The 23185-nt window shown below is 55.8% G+C and overlaps 1 protein-coding gene across 10 annotated transcripts in view; it reads right to left on the reverse strand.

The window, feature by feature from the left end:
• WNK2 (WNK lysine deficient protein kinase 2) overlaps positions 1 to 23185 on the reverse strand; it is a 133545-nt gene that overhangs the window by 10152 nt on the left and 100208 nt on the right. For 5 of the 10 annotated variants that reach the window (XM_039474851.2, XM_074395571.1, XM_039474850.2 and 2 more), the window contains exons 20-28: positions 17688 to 18514; positions 17262 to 17331; positions 14809 to 14897; positions 14026 to 14714; positions 10426 to 10640; positions 9252 to 9443; positions 8359 to 8457; positions 1767 to 1811; positions 16 to 272 (exon numbers count right to left, since the gene is read on the reverse strand). In XM_039474851.2, the coding sequence (XP_039330785.2) occupies positions 16 to 272; positions 1767 to 1811; positions 8359 to 8457; positions 9252 to 9443; positions 10426 to 10640; positions 14026 to 14714; positions 14809 to 14897; positions 17262 to 17331; positions 17688 to 18514 (2483 nt within the window). The remainder of the gene's footprint in view (positions 1 to 15; positions 273 to 1766; positions 1812 to 8358; positions 8458 to 9251; positions 9444 to 10425; positions 10641 to 14025; positions 14715 to 14808; positions 14898 to 17261; positions 17332 to 17687; positions 18515 to 23185) is intronic. The other 5 variants (XM_039474848.2, XM_074395572.1, XM_074395575.1 and 2 more) reach the window with 5 other exon arrangements.

A 23185-nucleotide genomic window follows, 5' to 3' on the forward strand; every position in this document is an offset into this window, starting at 1 on the left:
CCGCCCCGCACTCACAGCCCGCGCCTCGCCAGGGGCAGCCCGGCCTGCCTGGGCCTCCATGTCCTGCAGCTTCTGGGTCTGCTTCAGCTGGTTGAGCGTGGGCTTCAGCTGCGCGGCCCCCACCGTCTTGCTCGTCCACTCGTCCACCAGCTTGTGCAGGTCGTCCGTGAAGGTGCCCCTCTTGTTGTTGCTGTTGTTCACCTGCGCCTGGACGCGCAGGGCGGGCTGGGGGCCCGGCTCAGGGCCTGGGGCCAGGCTGCTGGTGGAGGACCCTGGGGAGTCACACACAGGCCAGGATTGGTGACGCCACACATGCGCCCAGGCCCCCAGCGGGCTGGCCGCACTCGTTCTTACGTGACAGCTGAGACAATGGTCTCACTTGGGCCAGGCAGCACCTTGCTTCAAGAGGCGGTCGGATTAAGGGGCCTGGCTGCCCAGGGTCAGACACGGTGGGACTTTTCCACGGGCTGTGCCAGGTGGCCATCACCCACCTCAGAAGCCAGGCCAGGGAACAGGACCCTGTGGCAGCTGCAGCCTCTGCTCAGCGTCCACTCTGTGCCCACCACTGCCCGTCCCCAGACTCACGTGTGAGAGAGCTCAGGAAACTCCTAGCACAGCCAGACACACTGGGCTTCAGCGTCACGGTGCCTGGAGTGAGGTTCCTCGGGCTCTCTCTGACCTGTGCGTCCATAGCCGTAACATGAGGACACAGGGGCAGCGGGAGTACCGTGTGCACGGTGCTCAGCACACGTGACTGGCTGGCCTGCAGGCGGCCCCCTGGCCCACGGGAAAATGCCTGCCAGGGCTGCCTGACTGCATTCCCATGAATTTTAATGGTCTGATTGTTTGGAATTCCAGATGTAGAAATTGTCCTGACCAGAACATTCGAGGAAGGTATTCATAAAGGGTCCCCATGCCTGGGGCTGCCTGTCGCGGCCCCGCCAGCTCCTGCCGTGGGCTGCGGCCAACGCTGTGCTGCAGGAGGGAGCTGGGAGCCGCCCTGCTGACCATTAGCACACCAGAGCACTCGGCTGGTTCATTCAAAGGGGTTCTTAACAGACCAAAATGAGACTTTAAAAGTTTTAAATCATACCCTTTCCACCCAATACGTGTAATTTCTGGTTGGCAATTTTGAATAAGCCAATTTAGAAATTTTCTGCATAGGAAAACAACCTAATGACCATCTCTTCAAACAAGCTGTCCCAAAATGTAGTGGACTTTAGTGGCTAGCAATGAAAAAGCACAGACACAGACAAGTAAAAATTAGTGATGAGGTTTGACACACATGGAGCTATTCCTACATGAAAAGTTCAGCCAGAAAAGAAAAAAAAAAATTTTTTTAAGAGAGAGAGAGAGATGAGAGAGAGAGAGGTGAGTGGCCCAGGTAGACTAATACCCACTCAGTCCTGGCATCTCTCCTCGTGGGGAGGCACTCATCTTTAGGACTTCAAGGAAATACTCATTCCTACGGTTTTGGAAAAGGAGCCAATTAATGATTGGTAATTTGCGGGTGTTCCGGGGAAGGATAAGCCCGTTAGATGTGAACTGGCGAGACCGCACAAACTCTGGGCGCCACGGAGACACACGGGGGAGCCGAGGGCAGCGATCCCACCAGGCAGAAGCGAAGCGGCGCCCAGCGGAGGGGCACGGAGCAGGCACAGGGCAGGCCCACGCCCGCCCGGCCGCGGGAACCCTGATGTGCGCTAGCCACGAGAAAGCCCATGCGATGAGAGAGGACAAAGGGGGAAAAAAACCCGGATAATTACTACTGCTGTGTTCTTTGCCTAGGCAGAGACGCTTCAGGGCAGACCCTGCAAGGGAAAAAGAAACGACACAAGACCACAGGGTTAGGCAGAACAGCACACACCGGGACACGCTACCACACTAAGCAAAAGTCGTCAGTGTGCAGGGAGGGGCAGACACAGGCAGCAGTTCAGAGAGAGGGCCGACCCGGCCGGGGGAAACGGGGCAGCCCCCGGCGTGAGGGCGCAGGCTCCCATGAGCTTCGCCGAGGGGGCGGAGGTGCCAGGGCCAGGCCCTCAAGCTTCAGGGAGAAGTATTTGTCTCTAGAAGCATATTCTAAGAAAAGTAAAAGAGAAGGAAAAAAAAAAAAAAAAGAAAAAAGAAAAGCACACCGCTTTCAGACATCAGGCTTCTGGGCGCCCCACGGGTGGAGGCAGGACACCCTGCTGAGAGTCGGCCACAGGAGCTCAGGAATGGAGCCGGGCACGGCCGGGCCTGGCCACCCAAGCCCAGCAGAGGTTTTCCAAGTGCAAAAAGATACATTGTTTTGCAGGTTGGAGGCCAAGTCTGGATCTCAGATGCTGCCTCTGATGAGGTCAGCGCAGGTGTTGAGTAGGGGACCCGAGAGTGTCTATCTAGGGGCTGACTCCAGTGTCGGGGGACACTGTGGCACATGAACAGTATCCACAAGGGACAGGGCAAGGCCTCAGCCTGGAACATTTCTGGTCTCCTTGTAATTGGGACTGCCACTAAACTGATTGGTCCCAACTGCCCAGAGACCATCTGGTTTACACTGAATGCAATGTCCTGGCAGGTCAGTGCCCAGCCTGGTGTGGACGGGGTCCCCAGGGCAGGGTGGGCTGGGAGGTGCAGCCATCCCCGCTTATCCTATGGGCAGGCAGAGCTGGGACAGGCAAGCACAGGCTCAGACTTCCCCAAGGTCACTCGGCAAAGCCACACTGGCTCTGTCTACACTCCAGCCCACGGCCTCTTGCCTAGGAGCACGCTCTCTCCCCAGCAGAACTACACTCCTCAGCGCTATTCCCAGCAGACCTACAAAAGGAGCGACTCTGATCTTCCTAGGAGTCAGGAAATCCAGCAACGTCCACCTTCCTTCTCTACAGGTGCTCATGCCTCCTGCCTCGGGGGACAGTGGACAATTTGTCACTCAGCTCCTTGGCCCAAGCTTGGCCTGAGCTGTGTGTCCTGGACTTGGAAACCTACTTCAACTGAGTATTTTCAGTGCCTTCTGTCTGTTCCTGAGCTAGTGTGGGGAAAGGTGAGGTGGCATTCTGCTGCAGACCTTACTGTTCAAATACAAAGGAGGGAGCCCGGGGGAGCGATCCAGACAGCTGGGCTCTGGGTGAGCACCTCTGAAAGGCTGTTCCCTGCCTGCTGTGTTCTGAGATGAAACCCTGCCAGGAACACAGAGCTGATATCCTGTGGATGGCTTACTGAAGTTTGCAGGGGAGATTTGGCTGGTTTTCTGTAGTGCAGAGGGGCCCCTGAAATCTGTGATGCGGCCTAGGCTGGGATCCAACCTGAGGGGGCACTGGGTGTGCACCAATTTCCCTGGCAGGCTTTGTGGGGGGCTGCAGCCATGGTCCCGTGCAGACAGCCCTAAGCCAGGTGCTTCAAAAAGCTGCTCTGTGCCTGTCTGGCAGTTCTTGGAGTGGCTGGAACTCTACATTCAGGGCTAATTCCTGGCTGTTGCCAAGCTGGGAAGAACACCAAACAGGCCGGCTGCTGGCTGGGAACCACCAGAGGGAGCCCGGACCTATGATCAAAGCTGAGACTGACTCACCGTCCTGGGAACCCAGGGTCAGGAGTGCCAGGAGGACACGGCACCCACTCAGAGCCAGGGAGCAACCCTGGCCCACAGAGGCCTCCACACCCTTCCTCAGCTTGGGCCCCAAAGACCAGTGGGCAGATGGCTCCAGACCTCTGGCAAAACAGTGGGCGCCAGCCTTTCAAGGCCATGCTGTCCGACGCCTCTTACTGCAGACAACTAAGCTGGGGCAGAGACTTCCCCACGGTCTGGACAGCCCTGCCCATCCTTGGGTGGCTCCTCAGTCTACCTCTCCACACAGCCTCAGCCTGGCCTGGGCCCTGCCCCTCACTTGCCCAACATGCAGACGGCACCCGAGGACAGCCCCCACCTGGCCCCCTGCCGCTCGCTCTGTGCCAGGACAAACACCCCCACCTCCTGTCCATAACGCAGCAACAGGAGAGCAAAGGCAACTTTCAGGAGGCAGCCTACTGACACCAGGCCCACCTCAGTCTCCCTGTGGGGCTTCCGTCCCCAGCCAGGCCCGGGAAGAGGTGGCAGTGAGGTCCTGGGTGCTGCGGCGGGGCTTGGCGGCCTCATCCCAGTGGCTGGGAGATCCGCTGTTCTTCAGAATGTAAAAGTGGCAGCACACAGGACTACAGGAGGGCTGGCTCTTGGACTTGGCATCCCCTGCTTTTGTGCAGTCAACATCGGCTGAACCCCCAAGGAACAAGCAGAGGCTCCCTCCCCACTCCAGCCCTGACTCGCTCTGGCACAGAAACAGCTCTTGGGTCAACGGCCCTGTCCTTTGGGTGGCCCGAGCACCCACCCCCTCCAGACCATCAGCCTCTGGCCAAGACACCTCAACATGAAGGATTCAATCCAAGGGTGTGTGCCTGGGCAGAGGATCTAAAAAGTGGGTCAGCCCCTGAGCAATCCCTCACACTCGCCTTCACCTCACAGAGTTCAATACTGCCCAGGTGCCCACAGACAGCCAGGGTGGCCCACCTCCCCTTATAGGTGGCCTGGCAGCTTGCCTCAGCCCCCTTCGACCTCCTGCGCTCTGAGGTGGGCCAGCCTACCCCACAGTCAGCACTGGTTCCCTTTTCTGGCACAGAAGAAAAATGGGCATCCAGGGCAAGACCCCTTTTAGGGTGTCTACGTATCGAACAACCACGTTCTTGGGCCAAAAACTGTCCAGGAAGCAAGCACTGGGAAGCAGGATCTGCCTGACTCTGCCCAGGGAGACCTGGGGCTGTTTTCATGTTGCCCTGAGCTGCACGGCCCCACCCTGCACCAGGCCTGTCACACACGGGCACGCCCCACAGGCAGCCCACGGTGGCGTGCAGCACTGACAACCTTGGCTGCAGAGGTCAGGGCCTGGTGAACGCAGTGCCGGGTGGGAGTCTTCTTCTCTGGGTGCCCTCTGCCCCGAGGCCTCCTGAACACCTGCTGCAAAGGGCCTCGCTGAGCACGCACCCTATCCCCACCGGAAGGGATGAAAGCATTCCACGGTGAGAGGAGGCCTAGGACGGTCCCTGAGCCAAACGTGCTACAGCCAACAGGCAACGTAAAGCAAACCCAAAGCCAGACCCCGTGGCTCCAGTGTGCAGAAAAGCCCACTAGGGTGCCAGCACCTGCCCAGTCAGGTGGAAGGATCCAGAAGGACCCCAGTTGCTGAGTGGCAGAACCAACAGAACCAACCAGAGGTGTCATCTCAGCATCTGCACCTGACCCTCCTCCTGGCTCCAAGGCCACCATCCCTTAGAATGCAGTGGGCCGGGCGCAGTGGCTCATGCCTATAATCACAGTACTTTGGGAGGCCGACGTTGGTGGACTGCTTGAGCCCTGGAGTTCTAGACCAGCCTAGGCAACATGGCGATACCCTGTCTCTACTAAAAATACAAAAAAAGTAGCTGGGTGTGGTGGCGCATGCCTGTGGTCCCAGCTACTTGGGAGGCTGAGGTGGGAGGATTGCTGGAGCCAAGGAGAGTGGAGGTGGCAGTGAGCTGAGATCTTACCACTGTACTCCAGTCTGGGTAACAGAGCTAGACCTTGTCTCAAAAAAAAGAGAGAGAGAGAGAGAGGAGACTGCTCTAAGGCACTGGGTCATGCCCACAGCATCTGCTGACCACAATGGGGAGGGGTCTGCGGGCTGGGTGAGAGGTCTGCACCATAGGGTCCAGTTCACAGGGATTCCAAGTGGGGGCCTTGCACTCCCTAGGGCTCTGTCCACCTGCGGCTTCCAGCCTTCACTGCTTTATTCCCTGTCCTGCACCTGGAGTCAGCTCGGGCCTCTGGAGGTGCCTACTGCACTGTGCTGCCCTGCTCTACCCCTTGGCACAGTTACCTGGGCAACCCCAGCCCACCCTCTGGTCTGGCCTCAACCTACCATGCCTGGAGTCATTTCATCTTCTCTGACCTCCACAGAGGCCTAGATCCTTCTATACTTCAAAATCTAACGTACTTTGTTTTCCTGGAACTGTCTCTTCCAGGAAGTGGGGGTGCCTCATACCAGGGCAGTGAGCTAAAAGCTCTCCCTAGGCTCTAGGGAGTGAAGCCTGGGCTGTGCCGGCTGCCCCTCCCTAGCCACACCTTGGCATCTACCCTGCTCCTCCTCTACTTGAAGCGTGACGCCCGACCCCGTGGCATCTTTCATGCACCCACCTCAGCGTCTTCCTAGCCCATGTGCTCACGCTAACCCTGCCTGCATCCCTCCCTCCTGGCCTCCAGGCCCAGTGCAATCCCATGGCCTCCGCCCAAGCCCTCAGCCTTTCAGCACTCACAGGGCTGTGCCCACCCCCGGAGTCTTTGCCCTGGAGGTGATCGGTCTCCTCACAGACCCCACAGCTCCCCCTTCCCTTTTGAGCTATCCTGTGAGTTTAGCCGGGACCGGCAGAGGCGCATGCAGGTGGATGGCTCAACAAGAAGTCCAGCCTCCACAACCTGGGGGCACAGAGACAGGAGGGCGCAGTCCCAGCCACATCCCAGTAGAGTGGCAGAGACTTCAGCCGCCCCAAGCTGATGCAGACCGGGCTTGAGAGGCGCCCAGGGCAGAGGCCCACTGAGCTCTCCCTGGCCAGCAACTCCAGAGTTGGGGGGGACACTGGAGGTGACTTTATGGCCCAAAAGACTAAGACCAAGAGGGAGGCTAAGCTGTGAAAACAAGCAATACCACAAAACACAGCACAGAGGCGGAAGTGGGACCTGGACAGGCACCACACCTGACACCACTGCCCTGCACCAAGTCTCCCAGGTGCCTTCACCCCAGTGCCAGCCCCAGCAGGAGCTGCATACACAGGACCCAGAAGAGGGGCACCAAGTGAGGCACGAGAGCAGCAGAGGCCGAGACCTGGCTGCAGGGAAGGGACCACAGCCGGATGCCACAAGAAAACCCAGAGACGCAGGGCTGTGTGTGTGTGTGTGTGTGTGTGTGTGTGTGTGTGTGTGTGCCCACCCCCCAGACTCAACTCAGCAACTCACCAGACACCAGGCCACCCGGACCCCCAGACCAACAGCCCAGACGACACAGTGGCCGAAACAGGGCAGCCTGTTAAACAGACGAACGGGAAGCCCTGGGAAGGCCCTGGCATTTCTACATGGCCCTTGTGTCCTCGACCTGCCTGCCCAGAGAACAATGACCCACGTGGACCTCTGATGGAGTGGGTGGATGGCAGTGGACTCCTCCCACAAGCATGGCCTCTGGCTCCCAACAAACACAATGTATCTTTATTGTACAAGCAAAAAGTCACGTGCCCCAAACCAGCATAACCAATCCAGTTGTTAAAAAGCTTAATTTTCCTATTAAAAAGATGAAAGCCTAAAAGCGTTACAGCTTTTGATTCATTGGCCGATTGTCCTGAGAGTTAAAAAACAAACTGCGTGCTTTGGGATGGCCCCAGGCAGGAGACGGAGTTCCTGGGCCCTAAATGTGTTCCAGAGATCTGAGCGATACTGGGACTGAGTTTTGGCTTAGTAGCGATTGGAGGAACTGCATCATTGACTTCGTCCCTGTGGTCACAGGAAAATACAGCAAGTAAAGTGCTCCCGCTGGCCGGAGAAGGAGCCGGCCAGGCAGGATGCATGCTCCAAAGAAGAGCTGCCCGGGAGGCTGTCACTCTCCTATTTTGGGTTGGAGACAGCAGTGGGTGAAGAGCAATGACAGAGGGGTCCAGACCTGCCCTTCCAGTGGGGAGGGGCTGGGGAGGCCCAAGCTGGAGCGGGTTCTCTCAGCATTCCCACATGCAGGGCAAGGGGCGGTGGGTACGCGAGGTACTGGGTGCTGGGATTTGGCCCTGGTACAGAAGCCACGCCCTCCAGTGACCTTTAGAACCATGTAGGCTCGCTATGTGTGTGTCTTCACAATCCAGACACGCGTGACACACACCGTGCGTGTCTGGAGGAGGTTGGGGTTGTCTTTTTGTTGTCGCTGGAACTGGGGACAGCAGACATGTATATTCGCCACAATTGCAACAGAAAAAAAACCACATCCAACATAAAAAAAAAAAATTAAATAAATGAGGTGACGAAAAAAATGCAAAGGGACCCTGTCCTTTCGGACGGAGGTGCCCGGGGTGGAAGGCAGGTCAGCCGCTGCACATGCTTTCTGTGCCCAGGCACCAGCCGTGAGCATGCACACGCGATGTCTGGGGCCAGGGGATAGGCGCGGGCGGCCGCCGCTCCAGGGGACCGGCTCATGGGGTTCCACTTTGGTATTAAATAGGTGACTTCGATGGGGTCGGGGAGGCATCCTATGAAATGTATGAAAGGTAATGAAGACAGGGAGGGGGTGGAGGGAGAAAACCAAGGGCCAGGAGGTGATAAAATACAAAAGAACAAATACAGACAGATGGACACAGATACGGGTCCACTGAGGAATCGAGCACGAGGTTTGCTACTAGACTTATAGGTCACTCTCTCAGACGTTGGGTGGTAAACCGTCCAGCCTGCAAATGAATATAAAGGGAAGAAAACAAAGAGACACTCATCAAGTACAGGTTGCTGCGATTCCTCCTCCACACCAACAGCCACACCAGCCTCGTCACTTAACATCCACGGCTCCATCTAGCCCAGCCCGGAGCACCAAAGCCACTGACCATGTAATGGGAAGGAGGCAGCGGGAGGAGCAGAAGAGAAGCGGCCCGGAGAAGGGCGGGCAGGGTGGGGGGGGGCGGGGCGGGGCGGCTTCATGGTCACCATGATTTCTCTGGACAGAGATGGTGAGGACAGGAGAGCACCTTATTGAGCAGCTGCTGCTGTCCACGCAGCGTTGACGAGAGAATTTCCTCCTCAAGGCCAAACTCCCAGCTCGAAAGCTGTGCCCTCGTCCCCCCAGCCGTCCCTCTGGACTTTGGAAGGACCCGGTGTTTAGCACCATCTGGCTCTGCTGTGGGGGTGGGGGTGGGGCAGCCAGTGCCTGGGAACTGGCGCTGGAGCACACAGCCGATGCCAGGTCCCCTGCCCTCCCCAGTCCTAGCCACTTCCCCGAGGTCTGCTCTAGCAAAGCATCGCCTCCCCCTGAGCTGCTTCCAGCAAGACTTGGTGGTGGTTGGGGCAATTCCATTATTTTCATCCAAAGACTATGTCTCTCTCTTTTTTTTTTTCTCCTTTATAAAAGAAGCCTCTCAGCAGCCTTTGCCGCAGCTCGCAACCCCCTACACCATACAGGCGTGCTCCTGCGGACGCCACCGAGGCCCTACGTGGCTAGCACATGCTCGGAGACAGGCAAGCTGGAAATCACCTTGGCCACGCACTCCGCCTCCATCATTGGCTAAGCCGGAGCAGATGTCCGAAGACAGGGAGGCCCGGACGGAGCAGGGCTGCTGGGTCTGCACTGCCTTCCCGCTCAGGCCCGTGCTGTCTGCAGCGAGCCCCGCACTGGCTTGGGCAGGGTCCTTAGCGGGAGGGCCTCTGCTGGAGTCAGCCAAGTGACCTGGGCGGGGGAAGAAGAGGCGACAGGCACGATGAGGCGCCGCCAGGTCGGGGCCGTGTGGGTCGAGTCTGTTCTGCCCGCTCGTTGCTGGGTGACCTTGGGAAAGCTTGCGTCTCCTGCAGACCACAGGCACATGGCCACATCTCCCACGTAGGGGTGTTGGGGAAGATCAGAGAAAGTGCCCAGTCTCTACCAGCCCCCACTGCTGTGGCTGGACTTACGCTGTGCAAATATAGCGACAGAAGACACACCCAGGCTGTCAGTGGCCTGTGCACTGCCCATCTGTTTCTTTTAGCTCTGGGAACTGGCTCTGAACTCATCTAACGGGTATAATTTATGGATGTGTGCCCCAAAGGTTGTGGGCTTATGGTGAGCTTACAGCGGCTTGCCTGGCACGCTTGGGGACTTGGGCTCACAGGGGCTCCAGCCCAGAATGCCAAGGCTCTCAGCCAGCAAGCAGGCTGCAGTGCTGCTCAGAAGGCCTCAGGAAGCCCCAAAATGCAGGGATGTGGGCTAGTGGCTGCCTGGAGCAAGGCCCGTGCCACTCAATGACTAGGTGTCACCTTTAACAAAACTGGGGACATCACCACCATCCTCCCTTCTCCCCCAGCCCCCAAAGGCAGCTGTGCGGCTGGCACACACTGGAGAAATGGGTCAAAGAAAGCAGCCACCATCCATCCACACAGTGCCCTGCAGGTGAGGGAGGGCAGCCTGAGCTTCCCTGGCACAGCTGGAGCCTAGAGACTCAGGCCCAGTTCTGCACAGTTACTCACGGGCCTTCTCTCTGCATGAGGACAGAGGACCCGGGCTGCCTTCATGCCGCAATGCCTCCTCTGCTCCAGGGAAAGCAGGTTCAGTAAGGACACAACCCCACCTGGTCTTCCAGGTCCGAGGGCGTCACACCTGCACGGAGCCTGCCTCCCAGGCTCACTCAGGGGTCCCCAGGCCCCCTCCCGTCCCAGCCCTGCACCCGGAGGCCGACCTGTGCTGGAGGCCACGACCTTGAGCTGCCGCACCAGGGGGTTCAGCAGCTTGCCCGCCTTCAACTTGCTCTTGCTGGCTTTTCTCCGGCGGCCAGTGGGAGGCGCCGTGTGGAAGAAGCCCACGTTGGGGGGCAGCGGCTTGCCCAGGCGGCGGTACAGAGCCTCGATCTCCTGCTTCTGCTGGCTCTGCAGTTCTGAGATCTCCTTCAGGTGCCTGCAGGAGGGGACAGGAGGGAGGGAGTGCCGGTGGGCTTCCTCGGTGACTCCACCACCACCAGGCCCTCCAGGAGGGAGGCGGTGTGGGAGGACAAGGGGTGCAGGGTGGGTGCCCTGCTGGTGCCTTGGCCTGGGCCACTCGAAGGGCCACACAGAGGCTGTAAGATGGTGCGGTGTTCCTATCTAAACTGGAAGGTGCCAAGGTGGGGGCCTCTGGCATCGATGCGCCCAATGGCACAGGCCAGGCTAAGGAGCCTCAAATATCCAGACTCAAAACGCATCCATTGATGCTTGCAATGAAAGGCCCAAACATGAACACAGGTGAGGGGAAATCAGCAGGTGCCAGGTACCAAAGACACCGCCGTTTATCAGGCAAATGTGTGTCATTTCCTCCACACACACAGAGTGGAAGGCAGCTGGGACCGACACAGCACTGCACGAGGAAGTCAGCGAGAAGCTCACCGCTGCCCAGGGCCATGCCATACCAACATGGGGCCACTGCAGTGGGTCCCACGTCATCCTGCAGGTGAAATGCAGGATCGCTGGCCGTGGGCAAGGGCAGAGTCTAGGACTGCCAAGGGGAGGAGGCGGAGGGGAAGATGCGGAGGGGAGAAAGGTGAGAGGGGGATGCAGAGGGGTGGAGGGGGAGGGGACGGTGCAGAGAGGAGGAGGCCAAAGGGAGGGGCCAAGGGGAGGAGGCGGAGGGGAGAAAGCGGAGGGGAGGGCGGAGAGGGGAGGGCGGAGAGGGGAGGGCGGAGAGGGAGGAGCCGTGGCTCTCTGCTGGGCCTCCCGCTGCATCACCGTCCTCTGAGCTTCTGCAAGGCTGATGTCCAGCCCAGGTGCCCTAGCTGGAGGCCTGTAACCCCTCGACTTCACCCCAAGTACCCCCTTCCTCCTTTGATGGTAAGCAAAACAAGGTGAGAAATGAGGAAGCAAATTCTGATTTTACTCTTGAATCTTCAACACCTGCCAAATAGGCCTTTTTTTTTTTTTTTTTTTTTATGACTTTCTCTAGCTACTAAAAAATAAATAGAACTCTGTTTGGAAGCCATGGCAGGCAGATCATGAGGTCAGGAGTTTGAAATCAGCCCGACCAACATGGTGAAACTCTGTCTCTACTAAAAATAAAAAGGTTAGCCAGGCGTGGTGGTAGGCACCTATAATCCCAGCTACCCAGGAGGCTGAGGTGGGAGAAGCACTTGAACCTGGGAGGTGGAGGTTGCAGTGAGCCAAGAATGCGCCACCCAGGGCTGGGTGACAGAGGGAGACTCTGTCTCTAAATAAAGAAATAACTGAGTGGCTTTCTCCCTACAAACGCCAGGGAGACACAGCACCGGATGATCTTCCGGAAGGGAGTACTATTTCCAGAGAGCACTGATGGCCCCAGGATTGGGGAGCGGCTGTGGGCAGGGAAGCATCGTACCCAGGACCTCGGGCTGGAGCTCTGCTCCGAGGACAAACCTACATGGCCCATCTCCTGCAGTCCCTGACTGCAATGTGGCTCCCACACTGGGGGTGGCCTGGCCCACTCCGAGCTGCCCCCTGGCTGCTTGCCACAGAGCTGGGAGGCCTGGCACGTCTGAAAGTGCAGGCTGGGCCCAGCACAGGGCTCCTGGAGCCCTGGGAAACTCCAGCGCTCATGGCGGAAATACTGCAGTGAGGCACAGGCACCTCGGTATTCAGGGGGTTCAAATGAAAGCAAGGCTGGGGACCCGCTGGCTACTGCCGATCAGACGTCAAGTCACCTCAATTCTCAGTTGAGGCTGAAAATCTTCCCCATCCTCTTAAATGGTCTCCCCTTCCCCCTGGACTCCATGGCCCTCCCAGGGTCCACCTTCCCTTTGTTAGGCTCCCTGAACTCTTTCCTTTGAGGTGCTCCTGGTCTTCTCCCTGCCCTTTCCCTAGGCCCTACCTGCCCCTGGCTCCCGACCACTTCTGCCATTTCAAGTCTCCGCCCTCTGCCCCCGGCTCCTGGCCCGTCACCCAGGACACAGGCTCTCAGAGCCTACGCAGCTCCTCTCCCGTGTTCTTACATCCACACCTGCCTGCCTCCTGCAAGTCTCCCTTTGTAGCAGCCGCAGCTGGGCTGTGGTCTGGCCACATCTCAGCTCCCCTTTGTGCCTGCTGACCACTGGCTCCCCGAGTGACATTCCTGCCGAGCAAACGTGCCCAGGATCTGCTGCCCTCTATCCCAAAAGGTTCTAGGTCATGCCCACCTTGGCCTTATCCACTCTCTGGCCTCCACCAAGGATCTGTCAGGCCATGTGATTCCACCCATCCCTGCCTTCCTGCCTCTCCCAGCAGCTCCAGTTCCCTCTCCTCAGTTCTGCACAAACACGCAGACACTATATCCTCCCTCAATGCATGGCAATGACCGCCCCACCAGTCTGGGCAGACACTCTCTTACCCTCTGCGTACGTGGTGCGCAGAGAGGACTGATAGGAGAGAAGGGAGATGCGCGCGGCTCTTCCCGCACAAGCCTGTGATTTCCAACAGGCCCCGACTTACAAAGTGCCTTCAGGCATGAAGGACATCTCAGTAACCCCACAGCCGCAGCAGGACATAGTAAGTATTTGCTGGATGAGGGAAAGCGGCAAGGAGAAAGAGGAAGATGGGATGGGGGAGGCAGAGACAAAGAAAGGAGAGACAGAAGAGAGGGGCAGAGACAGAGAGACCGGGCTGGGGAGTGAGACAGGGAGAGAAGAAGTGAAAGGGGAGGGGGGAGAGAGAGGAGGAGAGAGGAAGGAAGATGAGAGGCAGACATTGTGAGGAAGATGTGGCTCTGTGATGCCCTGAGACACACCCCCAAGGGCAGCAGGAGGAGGCACGCCCCCGAGAGAAGCCAGAAGCCAGGAAGACAGCAGGGTGGTTTTTGGCCCAGCCTGGAGGACTGAGTGGGAGACTCTCTACTCAAAGCCACAGGGAGGCTGGGCCTGGAGGCTCATAGCTGAAATCCCAGCCCTTTGGGAAACTGAGGCAGGTGGATCATTTGAGGTCCGGAATTTGAGACCAGGCTGGCCAACATGGCGAAACCCCGTCTCGACTGAAAATACAAAAATTAGCCCGGCTAATTAGGTGGCAAGCGCCTGTAGTCTCAGCTACTCCGGAGGCTGAGGCAGGAGAATCGCTAGAACCTGGGAGGCCGAGACGGCAGTGAGCCGAGATCGCGCCACTGCACTCCAGCCCGGGCGGCAGAGCTCGACTCTCCTCTCTCACTCTCTTTAAAAAAAAAAAAAGCCTTCATCATTGCCCTGTCGCCCTGCTTAGCAGCTCCAAGCAGGCGCTGCTTGGCCAGGACTTCAGCCCCGGCACCAGGCTTCCCTCCCAACAGGGAAGAGGTGCCGCAGCCCGGGCGGGGGGTGCTTCCCGCCCTCGGGACCTACTTCTCCCGCAGACTCTGCAGCTCCTTCTTTATGTCAGCGTCCTCCAGCTCTGAGTCGTTGTCACTGCTGATGTAGGATGACTGCGAGTGGAAGGAGGTCACGCTGATGGTGGGGACCTTCACGCCCGCCCTGCTGGGCATCTCGGGGCCGATCGAGCCGGCCCGAGAAGGCCTCTGCAGGAAGGCCGTGGCCTTCTTCACGAAGTCACCGGCCACGCTGCCACTCCCGGGCAGGGACGCCTGCTTCTGCACCGGGGGCCTTGCCCGAGGGCACTCGTCCCCAGAGTCGCTGGACACGGGCTCGCCCACGCCGACCTCGATGGAGGAGGCTGTCTGTGCCCGCCGCACCGCCAGCTTCACGTCGGGGCTGGAGGGGGCCTCGTCGAGGTAGACGTCGGGTGGGGCGGAGTACCTCAGGCTATGAGGGGAGGCCAGGGTCCACTCGTCCTGCGTGCTGACCACCGAGAAACGGCCCACAGTCTTGGCTGGGGAGCTGCCATCCTGCTGCTCCGGATGTTTCCGAGGGGACCCCGCAGCCCCAGCGCCAAGCATCTGGGGGTGGCTGGCCTGGCCACCCAGTGTGGAAATGCTCATGGCACTCTGTGGGGGCTCTGCTGAACTTTCTCCAGTGACTCCACCGTCCCTGTCTGTGGGCTCCACGAGTACAGGTCTCACAAAAGCAGGTACATCCTTGGGAAACAAGCAGAGATGAAGAGGTTTCAAGTGAACGTCAGCACAGAGTAAACCCTGCCAACCAGCCAGGGGGTCGTCAAGTTGCCCTTACCTGGGGGGCACTGGGCACCACACGGGAGTCTGAGACCAACTGCCCTCCATCTCTGTCGTAGCCCAGCATGCTCCTGGGAGACGACTCTGCTGTGGGAACGTTGGAAAGGTTACTGGGGCTGAAGGAGAAGGAAGGGGCAGAGATGGCTCACCGCTGACCCAAGGCAGCCCAACATGATCCCGCGGGAGCGAAGCCAGCCAGGCAGGACAATGGGAGTGGGCACTGGGAGGAGCCAGCTGTGTGCTCAGAGCAGTTTTGGAAACTGAAAACACATCATGATGTCTCGGCCCCATGGCATTCCATGACAGATGCCCAACAAACCTGGGCATGGGAAGAGGCATCAGCCCTGGGCACCCTTGTGCAGCCAGGCCCTCTGTGCCCCTGTGCACCTGAATATTTGCCATCTCACCCCACTGTCTGATATGAGAGGGTCTCACCACGCAGATCATTGGGGCCAGATTCCAGCCCGGCTCCCACGGTGTCTCGAAAACTTTCGCCCACTGCACCTGCGGCTGCTTCGGTGCCCTCTGTCTACGGAGCTAGTTCGCATCAGCTTTCCCAGGGTGGCCATGAAGAGCCAACCAGAGAAGTCAAGCAAGTTGACGTAGGGGCCTCACCTGAGCCGAGACCCTCACGTGGCAAAAGAAAGTCGTGGGCAGGCTGGGGCATGAGCCTCACCTATATGCCACGGGGACGGTGGCAGGGGTGGACGGAGCCTCTGGGGAGGCTGGGGCTGCCGGCACACGTACACATCTCCTTTGCACACCCCATGTGGAAACTCACAAGGGAACAATACCGAATCAGATTCCCAAGGAGATGCAGTCCAGTCCCAGTCACGTGTCCCCAACCTGTGGCAACATTTGACTCTCCTCCTCACATCCCATGCCCACCTCCAGGGATAGGAGGCTCACTGTCAAATGCACTCTCTCTACTTCTAAATGGCTCTGACTGCCAGGAATGGTCATTTTTGCCAAACTAGAATTTGTCCCCTTGGAGCGTTCCCCATGAGTTCCGCACTCTGGAAAGAGTAACTATCATTTGCAAGTTACTGAAGCTCAGTTTGCTTATCTGCCAAAGGCGTCTATGGGACACATCTCACGGCACGAGGTCAGAATCCACGGGGCGCCACAGGCAGCCCAGCATGGCCAGGACTGGCACTCCAACACCACCTCTCGCTTCCCCCTTTTACAAAGACACGCTACTGCTCCGTCCCTCATCTTCCTCGGGCTAAACATCAGCATTTCTTTGCATGGACAGCTTTCGACCCCAACGCCAGATGCCCCAACCCCTCTTAAAGTCTGGTGCAGGCGTCCCCAGACTTTTTACATAGGGGGCCAGTTCACTGTCCCTCAGACCGTTGGAGGGCCACCACATACTGTGCTCCTCTCACTGACCACCAATGAAAGAGGTGCCCCTTCCTGAAGTGCGGCGGGGGGCCGGATAAATGGCCTCAGGGGGCCGCAGTTTGGGGACGCCTGGTCTGGTGTCTAGAAATAAACGTGGCCTGGGACTCCGAGTTCCCGCCTGTGGCTGATGTGCGCTGAGGTTTCTGTTAGGAGGCTCAGGGGAATTCTGATTCATTGTGCCCATCCCCCAAGAAACCCTGAGCTGAGAAGGAAACTCAGAGCTCACAAGATCAATTTAGCTCCCTTAGAAGGGAGAGTGAGACATGCAGATAATGAAATGAGAAGCAAAGGAAAGGTGTTTCCACAGAGACGCGGTGGCGGCCAGGAGCCACACGGGCTTCAGGGCTGCCCTGGCCTCTGGCACCCCCAGTAGTCACAGCGTCCCCCCACCACACTGCCCTGCTTTAGCTGAAGTAAGCCTGGATTTCCGTGGGCATCTTGTAACCTTGCTGAAGAAGAGCGGGTGCTAGGATGGGCAGAACGTGTGCAGACCCACAGCCCCTGGAGAGTCCGGGAGCTGCGACATAGTCCCTGCAACATCCCAGCACCCCCGCCCTGGGGCCTTATCCGTCTCCAGAGAGGACTTCCTCTCCCTGGAGTGTGAGCATGTGGTTCCTTCTAGAACTCAGTAGGCTTAATTAAGTCAGGAGTGTCCAATCTTTTGGCTTCCCTGGGCCACACTGGAAGGCGAAGAATTGTTTTGGGCCACACATAAAATCACTAATGATAACTGATGAGTTTCAAAAGAAATCAGAAAAAGAAAAAGAAAAATCTCCTAAGCAGCTTACCAATTTGTGTCGGGCCCATTCAAAGCCGTCCTGGGCCACATGCAGCTCATGGGCCACACATTGGACAAGCTTGAATTAAGTCATGACGGGCTCCTGCTGTGTCTGGGCTCTACCCTAAAGGACCCTTACAGATAAAAGAGTCTTTAAGAAATGCTTTTATCACTTAAAAGATAAAAGATGAGGGTGCAGATGCAGAAAGTTCTGGGGCAAGAAAGCCGGGAAGCCCTTGCGAACGGAGGGTCAAGCAGCGAGCTGTTACCTGTCATCGCTGAGGACCTGCCCTGCTCCATCACGGCTCCTCGAGTAGGGGCCAGTTCTGACTTTTCCACCTGGAGAAAGAAACACAAAACGAGAAGAGCCATGAGACTCTCGCGTCAACATCTCAGCAGTTTTATCTGCAAATCCACTCCCCTCGTCTCAAGCTGCCCCTGGGCTGCCCCAGCCCCTCTGTGTGCACGGATGGGGCTGTGTCACCTGACGCTGCACAAGCACGACCCCAAACAGGGGCCACTTGTTGCAAAACGTGCATGGATGAGTCAGACACACGTGGGTGGGTCACCAAGAGAGGGACGGGCCCTGAGTGCGGGCGGCTTTGCATAGCTGGGATGCCTGCCACTCCCGAGTCCGGGCCCGGGCCCCGGCCCCTGACCCAGGGCAGTGTTTCTGGGACGAGGCAGCTACTCACCAAGGGCTGGGGTGGCTGGGCACGCCCTGCGACCGCCTCGTTAGGCGCTGAGGGCAGGTCCCCCCCGCACACCTCCGAGCGGGGCTGGTCCCCTCTCAGGGGCTCCAGGGTGAAGTCTCTGTCGCCCACCTCCACAGGGGTCCCAGCTGAGGCTGAGGAGGTGGGTACGTGCTCCTGGTAGAGCAGAGTCCGCAGCTTCTCATCCAGGCTCTTGATGGTGCTGTCCACAAAGCCCACCCTGGGGGGCGGCCCTTCCCCATCTGACTCCAGGGCCGAGGGCGGTTGTGGCGGGACGGTGGGCCCCAGGGGTGGGCTTGGGAGCTGGGTGGTGGCCAGACTGATGGCCCCCACTGCGGCAGGAAGCAGGGGAGCAGGTTGACCCAAGGAGGGCTGTGGGGTCCCACTGTGGGGGCTGGGCTCAGGTGCAGGAGCTGGCAGGGGCTCCCCTGGGGCACTGGTCTCCCTGGTTGAGGTGGCCTCTGGAGCTGGAGCACAAAGTCCGAGGCTCACCACGAGGGGCTGCACAGCAAGTGGGGCCTCGTGAGTCTCCGCTAGTGGCTGGGAGGTCTCGAGCTCACTGGTGGGCCCCTGAGGGGTCCCTGCACCCCCTGCCTGGATGGCAGTTCCTGACGCTGGCTCTGGCATGGTGCTGGTGGCTGGAGCTGCTCCATCTTGGGGTAGAGCAGTAACAGGAGGGGAGGAGGGGGCCAAAGGGGCTGGGCCCCCCCCAGGAGGGTTGCTGGGGCCCGCCTGGCTCAGCAGCTGTTGACTGGCTAGAAAGCCAGGTTGTTCCTTCGAGGACAGCTGGTCTTTATAGGGTGCTGGATCTAGAAGAAATGGGGAAAATGCCTTTGCACCAGGCTACACTGGTCCTATCTACCTGCCTCTTCCCTGATAGAAAGATGCCTTACACGGCCCGGCCATGGCCCCAGTGTGCCGGTTTTCTCCCTTTCCTGACATACCACGGTCCTGCCTGCCTGCAGCTCAGCCCAGCCCTGGCTGCTGCTTCCTGTAACACCTCCCACAGGTCTCTGAGCCACCAGCTTCACACGTCTACATTCCCCATGTCCCCTGCAGCTGAACAGCACCATCCTTCCTTCTGTGTCTTCTGTAGCAGGTACCATCAGCTGTGGCTGTTACCTGTCTGCCTACGCCCTCACCCTTACAGACAGCTCCAAAAAGATACGGCTGTTGTCTATTTTGCACTGGACAAGTTTTCCAGTGAAATTTAAAAATTAAAGAGTTTAAGTAGTGAGCTGTACACATTTCCATGCCCAGGAGTGAGCAGAAGCCTGGAACCTTCAGACCTCCCCATCTTTGGTAGGGTCAGAAGCACAGCCAGGGCTGGACAGTGACCCTGTGGGAGGAATCCGGAACCCCAGTGGCATGACCAAGTCTCACAGTGCCTTTTGCAGGAGCTCATGGAGCCTCCACCGGGCTCACAGGGACCGTGGGCATCTGAGAGGTGACAGGACAGTGTTTCTCAAACTTACTTGGCCTTGAGTTTTCTTTACTTGAAAATGCAACCCAGCCGCCCCCGCCCCCCCCCCACCCCCGACCAGCCCTTTTTTCTTTTTGGAGATAGGGTCTGGCTCTGACACCCACGCTGGAGTGCAGTGGTACATCTCCGCTCACTGCGACCTCTGCCTTCCAGGCTTCAGCCATCCTCTCACCATAGCCTCCCTCGTAGCTGGGACCACAGCTGGATAATTTTTGTATTTGTTGTATGAGATTGGGTTTCACCATGTTGCCCAAGCTGGTCTCGAACTCCAAGGCTCAAGCAATCTGCTGCCCTCGGTCTCCCAAAGTGTTGGGATTACAGGCGTGAGCCACCACGCCCGGCCCCCTTTGTCTTTTTTAAAAACACAAAGAAAATGCACACAAAAAAACTGTTTAAAAAGTAAAAGGTGAGAATGGGGAGGTGACTAGGACCCTCATGCCCTCCCCTCTGACCCCAGACTCCCTTGGCCCCCATCCTCTGTCCGGCCTGACAAAGGTAAACTGATTTGACAAGAATTTTCTCCTCTGCTCTTCTTTACGACCTTACCGTCTGCCTCTCTGAACACCGTGGTTCAGATTTGCATGTTCTCTCAGTGGAATGGTACTCTATTCCGTGGTGCCTGGCCTCTCTCACCCGTGTTTGTGACATGGGTCCTTGTTGTGTTTACACAACTGCACCACGATGTACGCATCCATTCTGCTGGTGCTTGCCGGGCGGTGGCCGGGTGGGACCACAGCTAACACTGAGCCACGGTGTGTGCAGGCCCCATCCCACCAGGCACAGGCCAGCGGGGAGCTGCTGGTCACTGTATCCTTCTGTAGGGGCGCTAAGCTCCTTTCCCAAGCAGGAGCCAATGCCCCCACCATCAGCAGTCTCTGAGCACCCCAGGACAGTGTGATGGCGTCTCGCTGTGGTCTGTTATTGTTTTTAATGGTGGAAAAAACATTTAAGATGAAATCTGCTGTCTTAACACATTTTTAAAAGCACGGTTCTCTATTGTTTATTACAGGCACCACGATGTGGGGCAAAGCTCTAGAGCAGGCGTCCCCAAACTTTTTACACAGGGGGCCAGTTCACTGTCCCTCAGACCGTTGGAGGGCCGCCACATACTGTGCTCCTCTCACTGACCACCAATGAAAGAGGTGCCCCTTCCTGAAGTGTGGCGGGGGGCCGGATAAATGGCCTCAGGGGGCCGCATGCGGCCCGCGGGCTGTAGTTTGGGGCCGCCTGATCTAGAGCTTACTCAGCTTATACAACTGAAACTTTGTGCCCACTCAACGGTAACTCCGTTCCCTCTCCCTCCAGCCGCTGGCAACCTCCATTCTGCCCTCTGCTTCTATGACTTTGACTGTTTTAGATACCTAGTTGTCAGAGGAATGAATCGTCGTCTTTCTGTGCCTGGCTCATTTCTTAGAGTATTACGTCCTGCAGGGTCATCCATGTTGCCGCAAAGGTAGAGTCTCCTTGTTTCTGAGGTTAAACAGTTCCCCATTATGCATATATATCACTTATCCATTCACCTTTCAACAGACACTCAGGTTGTTTCCGTATCTTGGCTATGATGAGCAATGCTGCAATGAACACAGGCGAGCAGATGCTTCTTCCAAACCTCCTTTTCAATTCTTTTGAATATATACTCAGCAGTGGGATTGCCGGATCATATGGTCGTTCTTTTTTAATGTTTTGAGGAACCTCCACAATGCTTTCCATAATGGCTGTACTAATTTACATTTGCACCAGGCTGCACAAGGGTCTCCTCTCCCCACACCCTGACCCTGGTCAACACTTGCTGTCTTGTTTTTGAGAATGGCCATCTCAACAGGTGTGGTTTTGATTTCCATTTCCCTGATAAAACCTAATTCAATCGAGTACCTTCTGTGTTCACTGGCCATCTGGGTATCTTCTTTTAGGACACACCTGTTCGAGTCTTTTGCCTGCTTTTCTACAGTGGTCATTCTTTTCTTTTTAATTTGTGGTTCTTCATGGATGCTGGGTAGAGAATTGTTTGGGGGTTATCTGTACTGCAGACATCTCTCGCTGTGTGACTTGCCTATGTGCTCAATTAGTGGTGTCTTTTGATGAACAATCGTTCTTGATTTTAATACAGTCAAATTTAACCCATCTTGAGCCAGTCTTTCCATTTGCATATTTTGTTGAACTTTAACATGTCTGTTCTAGACGGGGGCCATAATGCTGCCTCTTACTACTTCTAGGTGCTTTATTGTTTTCCCTTTTACATTGAGATTCCCAAGCCACTTGCAACTGAGTTTTGTGTATGGTATGAGGTTACAGTCAAGGATCATCTCCCTGTATGGACAGCCTACTGTCCCAACTCCTTTTGTTGAGAAGACCATCCTGTCTCCACTGTTCGGCAATCAGAACTTTCTTGTCAACCACACGTCCAAAGATGTGGGCCTGCTTCTGAGCTGTCTTGACTCCATTGCTCAACTTCTCTGTCCTTGTTCTAGGACCAGATTGTCTCTGTGACTCCACGTTTATATGAGTCACAACATCCAGGAGAATGATATCCTTCCCCTAGAGCCTGCCTTGGTTTTTACTGGTCTTTGCATTTCTATAAAGAGTATATAATCAGCTTGTTGATGATCATTTAGAAATTGCTACAAACTATGGATCTATTTGGGAATTTATAATATTGAATCTTCCAGTCCATGAATATGGTATGTATCTTCCTACTCATTTCTTTTTAAAATTTCTCAATGTTTTATAGTTTTTGATATACAGATCTTACATATTTTTTGTTAGATTCACACAGTTTGGAATTTTTGTGTTAATATAAATTAATTTTTTCAATATTCCTTATTTTCTGACTGTTGCTGGTATACAGAAAGATAACTGCAGTCTGTATCTACTTACTTCACTAACTTACGAATTCTAATTTACCTGTAAATTTAAATCTCTATGTATATAATCATGTTATCAGCAAATAGTGACAGTTATATTTCTTCCTTTCCAATCCTTATCACTTTTCAAAACAGTAACTATTTCAATACTATTAGACATTGAGGTAAAACCACAAAATTATACTGCTACCAAAAGGCCACAATAATTTCTACTTCAAAATAGAAAAAGGCTTAGCAAATGTATTCCTTGGAAATAACTGCAATTTAGCCCAATAATTTTATAGGTAGAGCTTCCGAGTCAAAGAAGAGTTATCTTGCTTTGTCTACATTTTTAATAAGAAATAGTAATGTTAAAAGAAATACTACTTTTTATGTAACATTATATGAAATTACATTGATTAGAGCAATTATTCACCTTTGAGCCAAGTGGAATGCATTATGTATTTATTTCCATTTACAAAATGGCTAATATTGGTGTAGATAATAGAAAAACACCAACCTCAAGTTGGTATCAACTCAAATAAGCAAATATTTTCTTTGGAAGACATGGGAGTCAGGGCCAGATGTATGAAACCTTTTGAAAAGGGTCTCTATTTTCTGCATGCACTGGAACCTGAAAGACTAGACACACTGAGCTAGTCCAGCCATCTTGCCACCACGAAGGGTACACATGAGGCGGCTTCTAATGACCGATTCGACTTTTTAATGTTTATAGTGCTTTTCAGATTTTCTATTTCTTCTTCAGTAAGTTGGGTTAAGTTGTAGTTCTCTAAGACATTATCCAAAGAAATTTTCAAATTCTTTTTTGTCTTAACATTTGTAGGATTGTAGCAGTGTTTCCCTCTTTTCGTCCCTAACACTGGTGACTTGTCTTCTCTCTCTCTCTCCTTTAGTCAGTCTCATCACAGGGGGCTTACTGATGCTGTGAGCCACTTCAAAGAACCATTGCTAAGCTCTGTTGATATTCTATCGTGTATTTGTTTACTATTCATTCATTTATGTTCTTACCTATTTTACTTTCTTCTTTCTTTGAGCTCCATTTTCTCTTTTGCTAACCTTTTTGCAAATACTTAAATACTTTGTATTACTATCAGACTTTTCTCCTAATATATTCGTTTAAAGGCTACTAAGTTTCT

The sequence above is a fragment of the Saimiri boliviensis genome, chromosome 2 (assembly GCF_048565385.1).
Source record: "Saimiri boliviensis isolate mSaiBol1 chromosome 2, mSaiBol1.pri, whole genome shotgun sequence".
Taxonomy (NCBI): Eukaryota; Metazoa; Chordata; class Mammalia; order Primates; family Cebidae; genus Saimiri; species Saimiri boliviensis.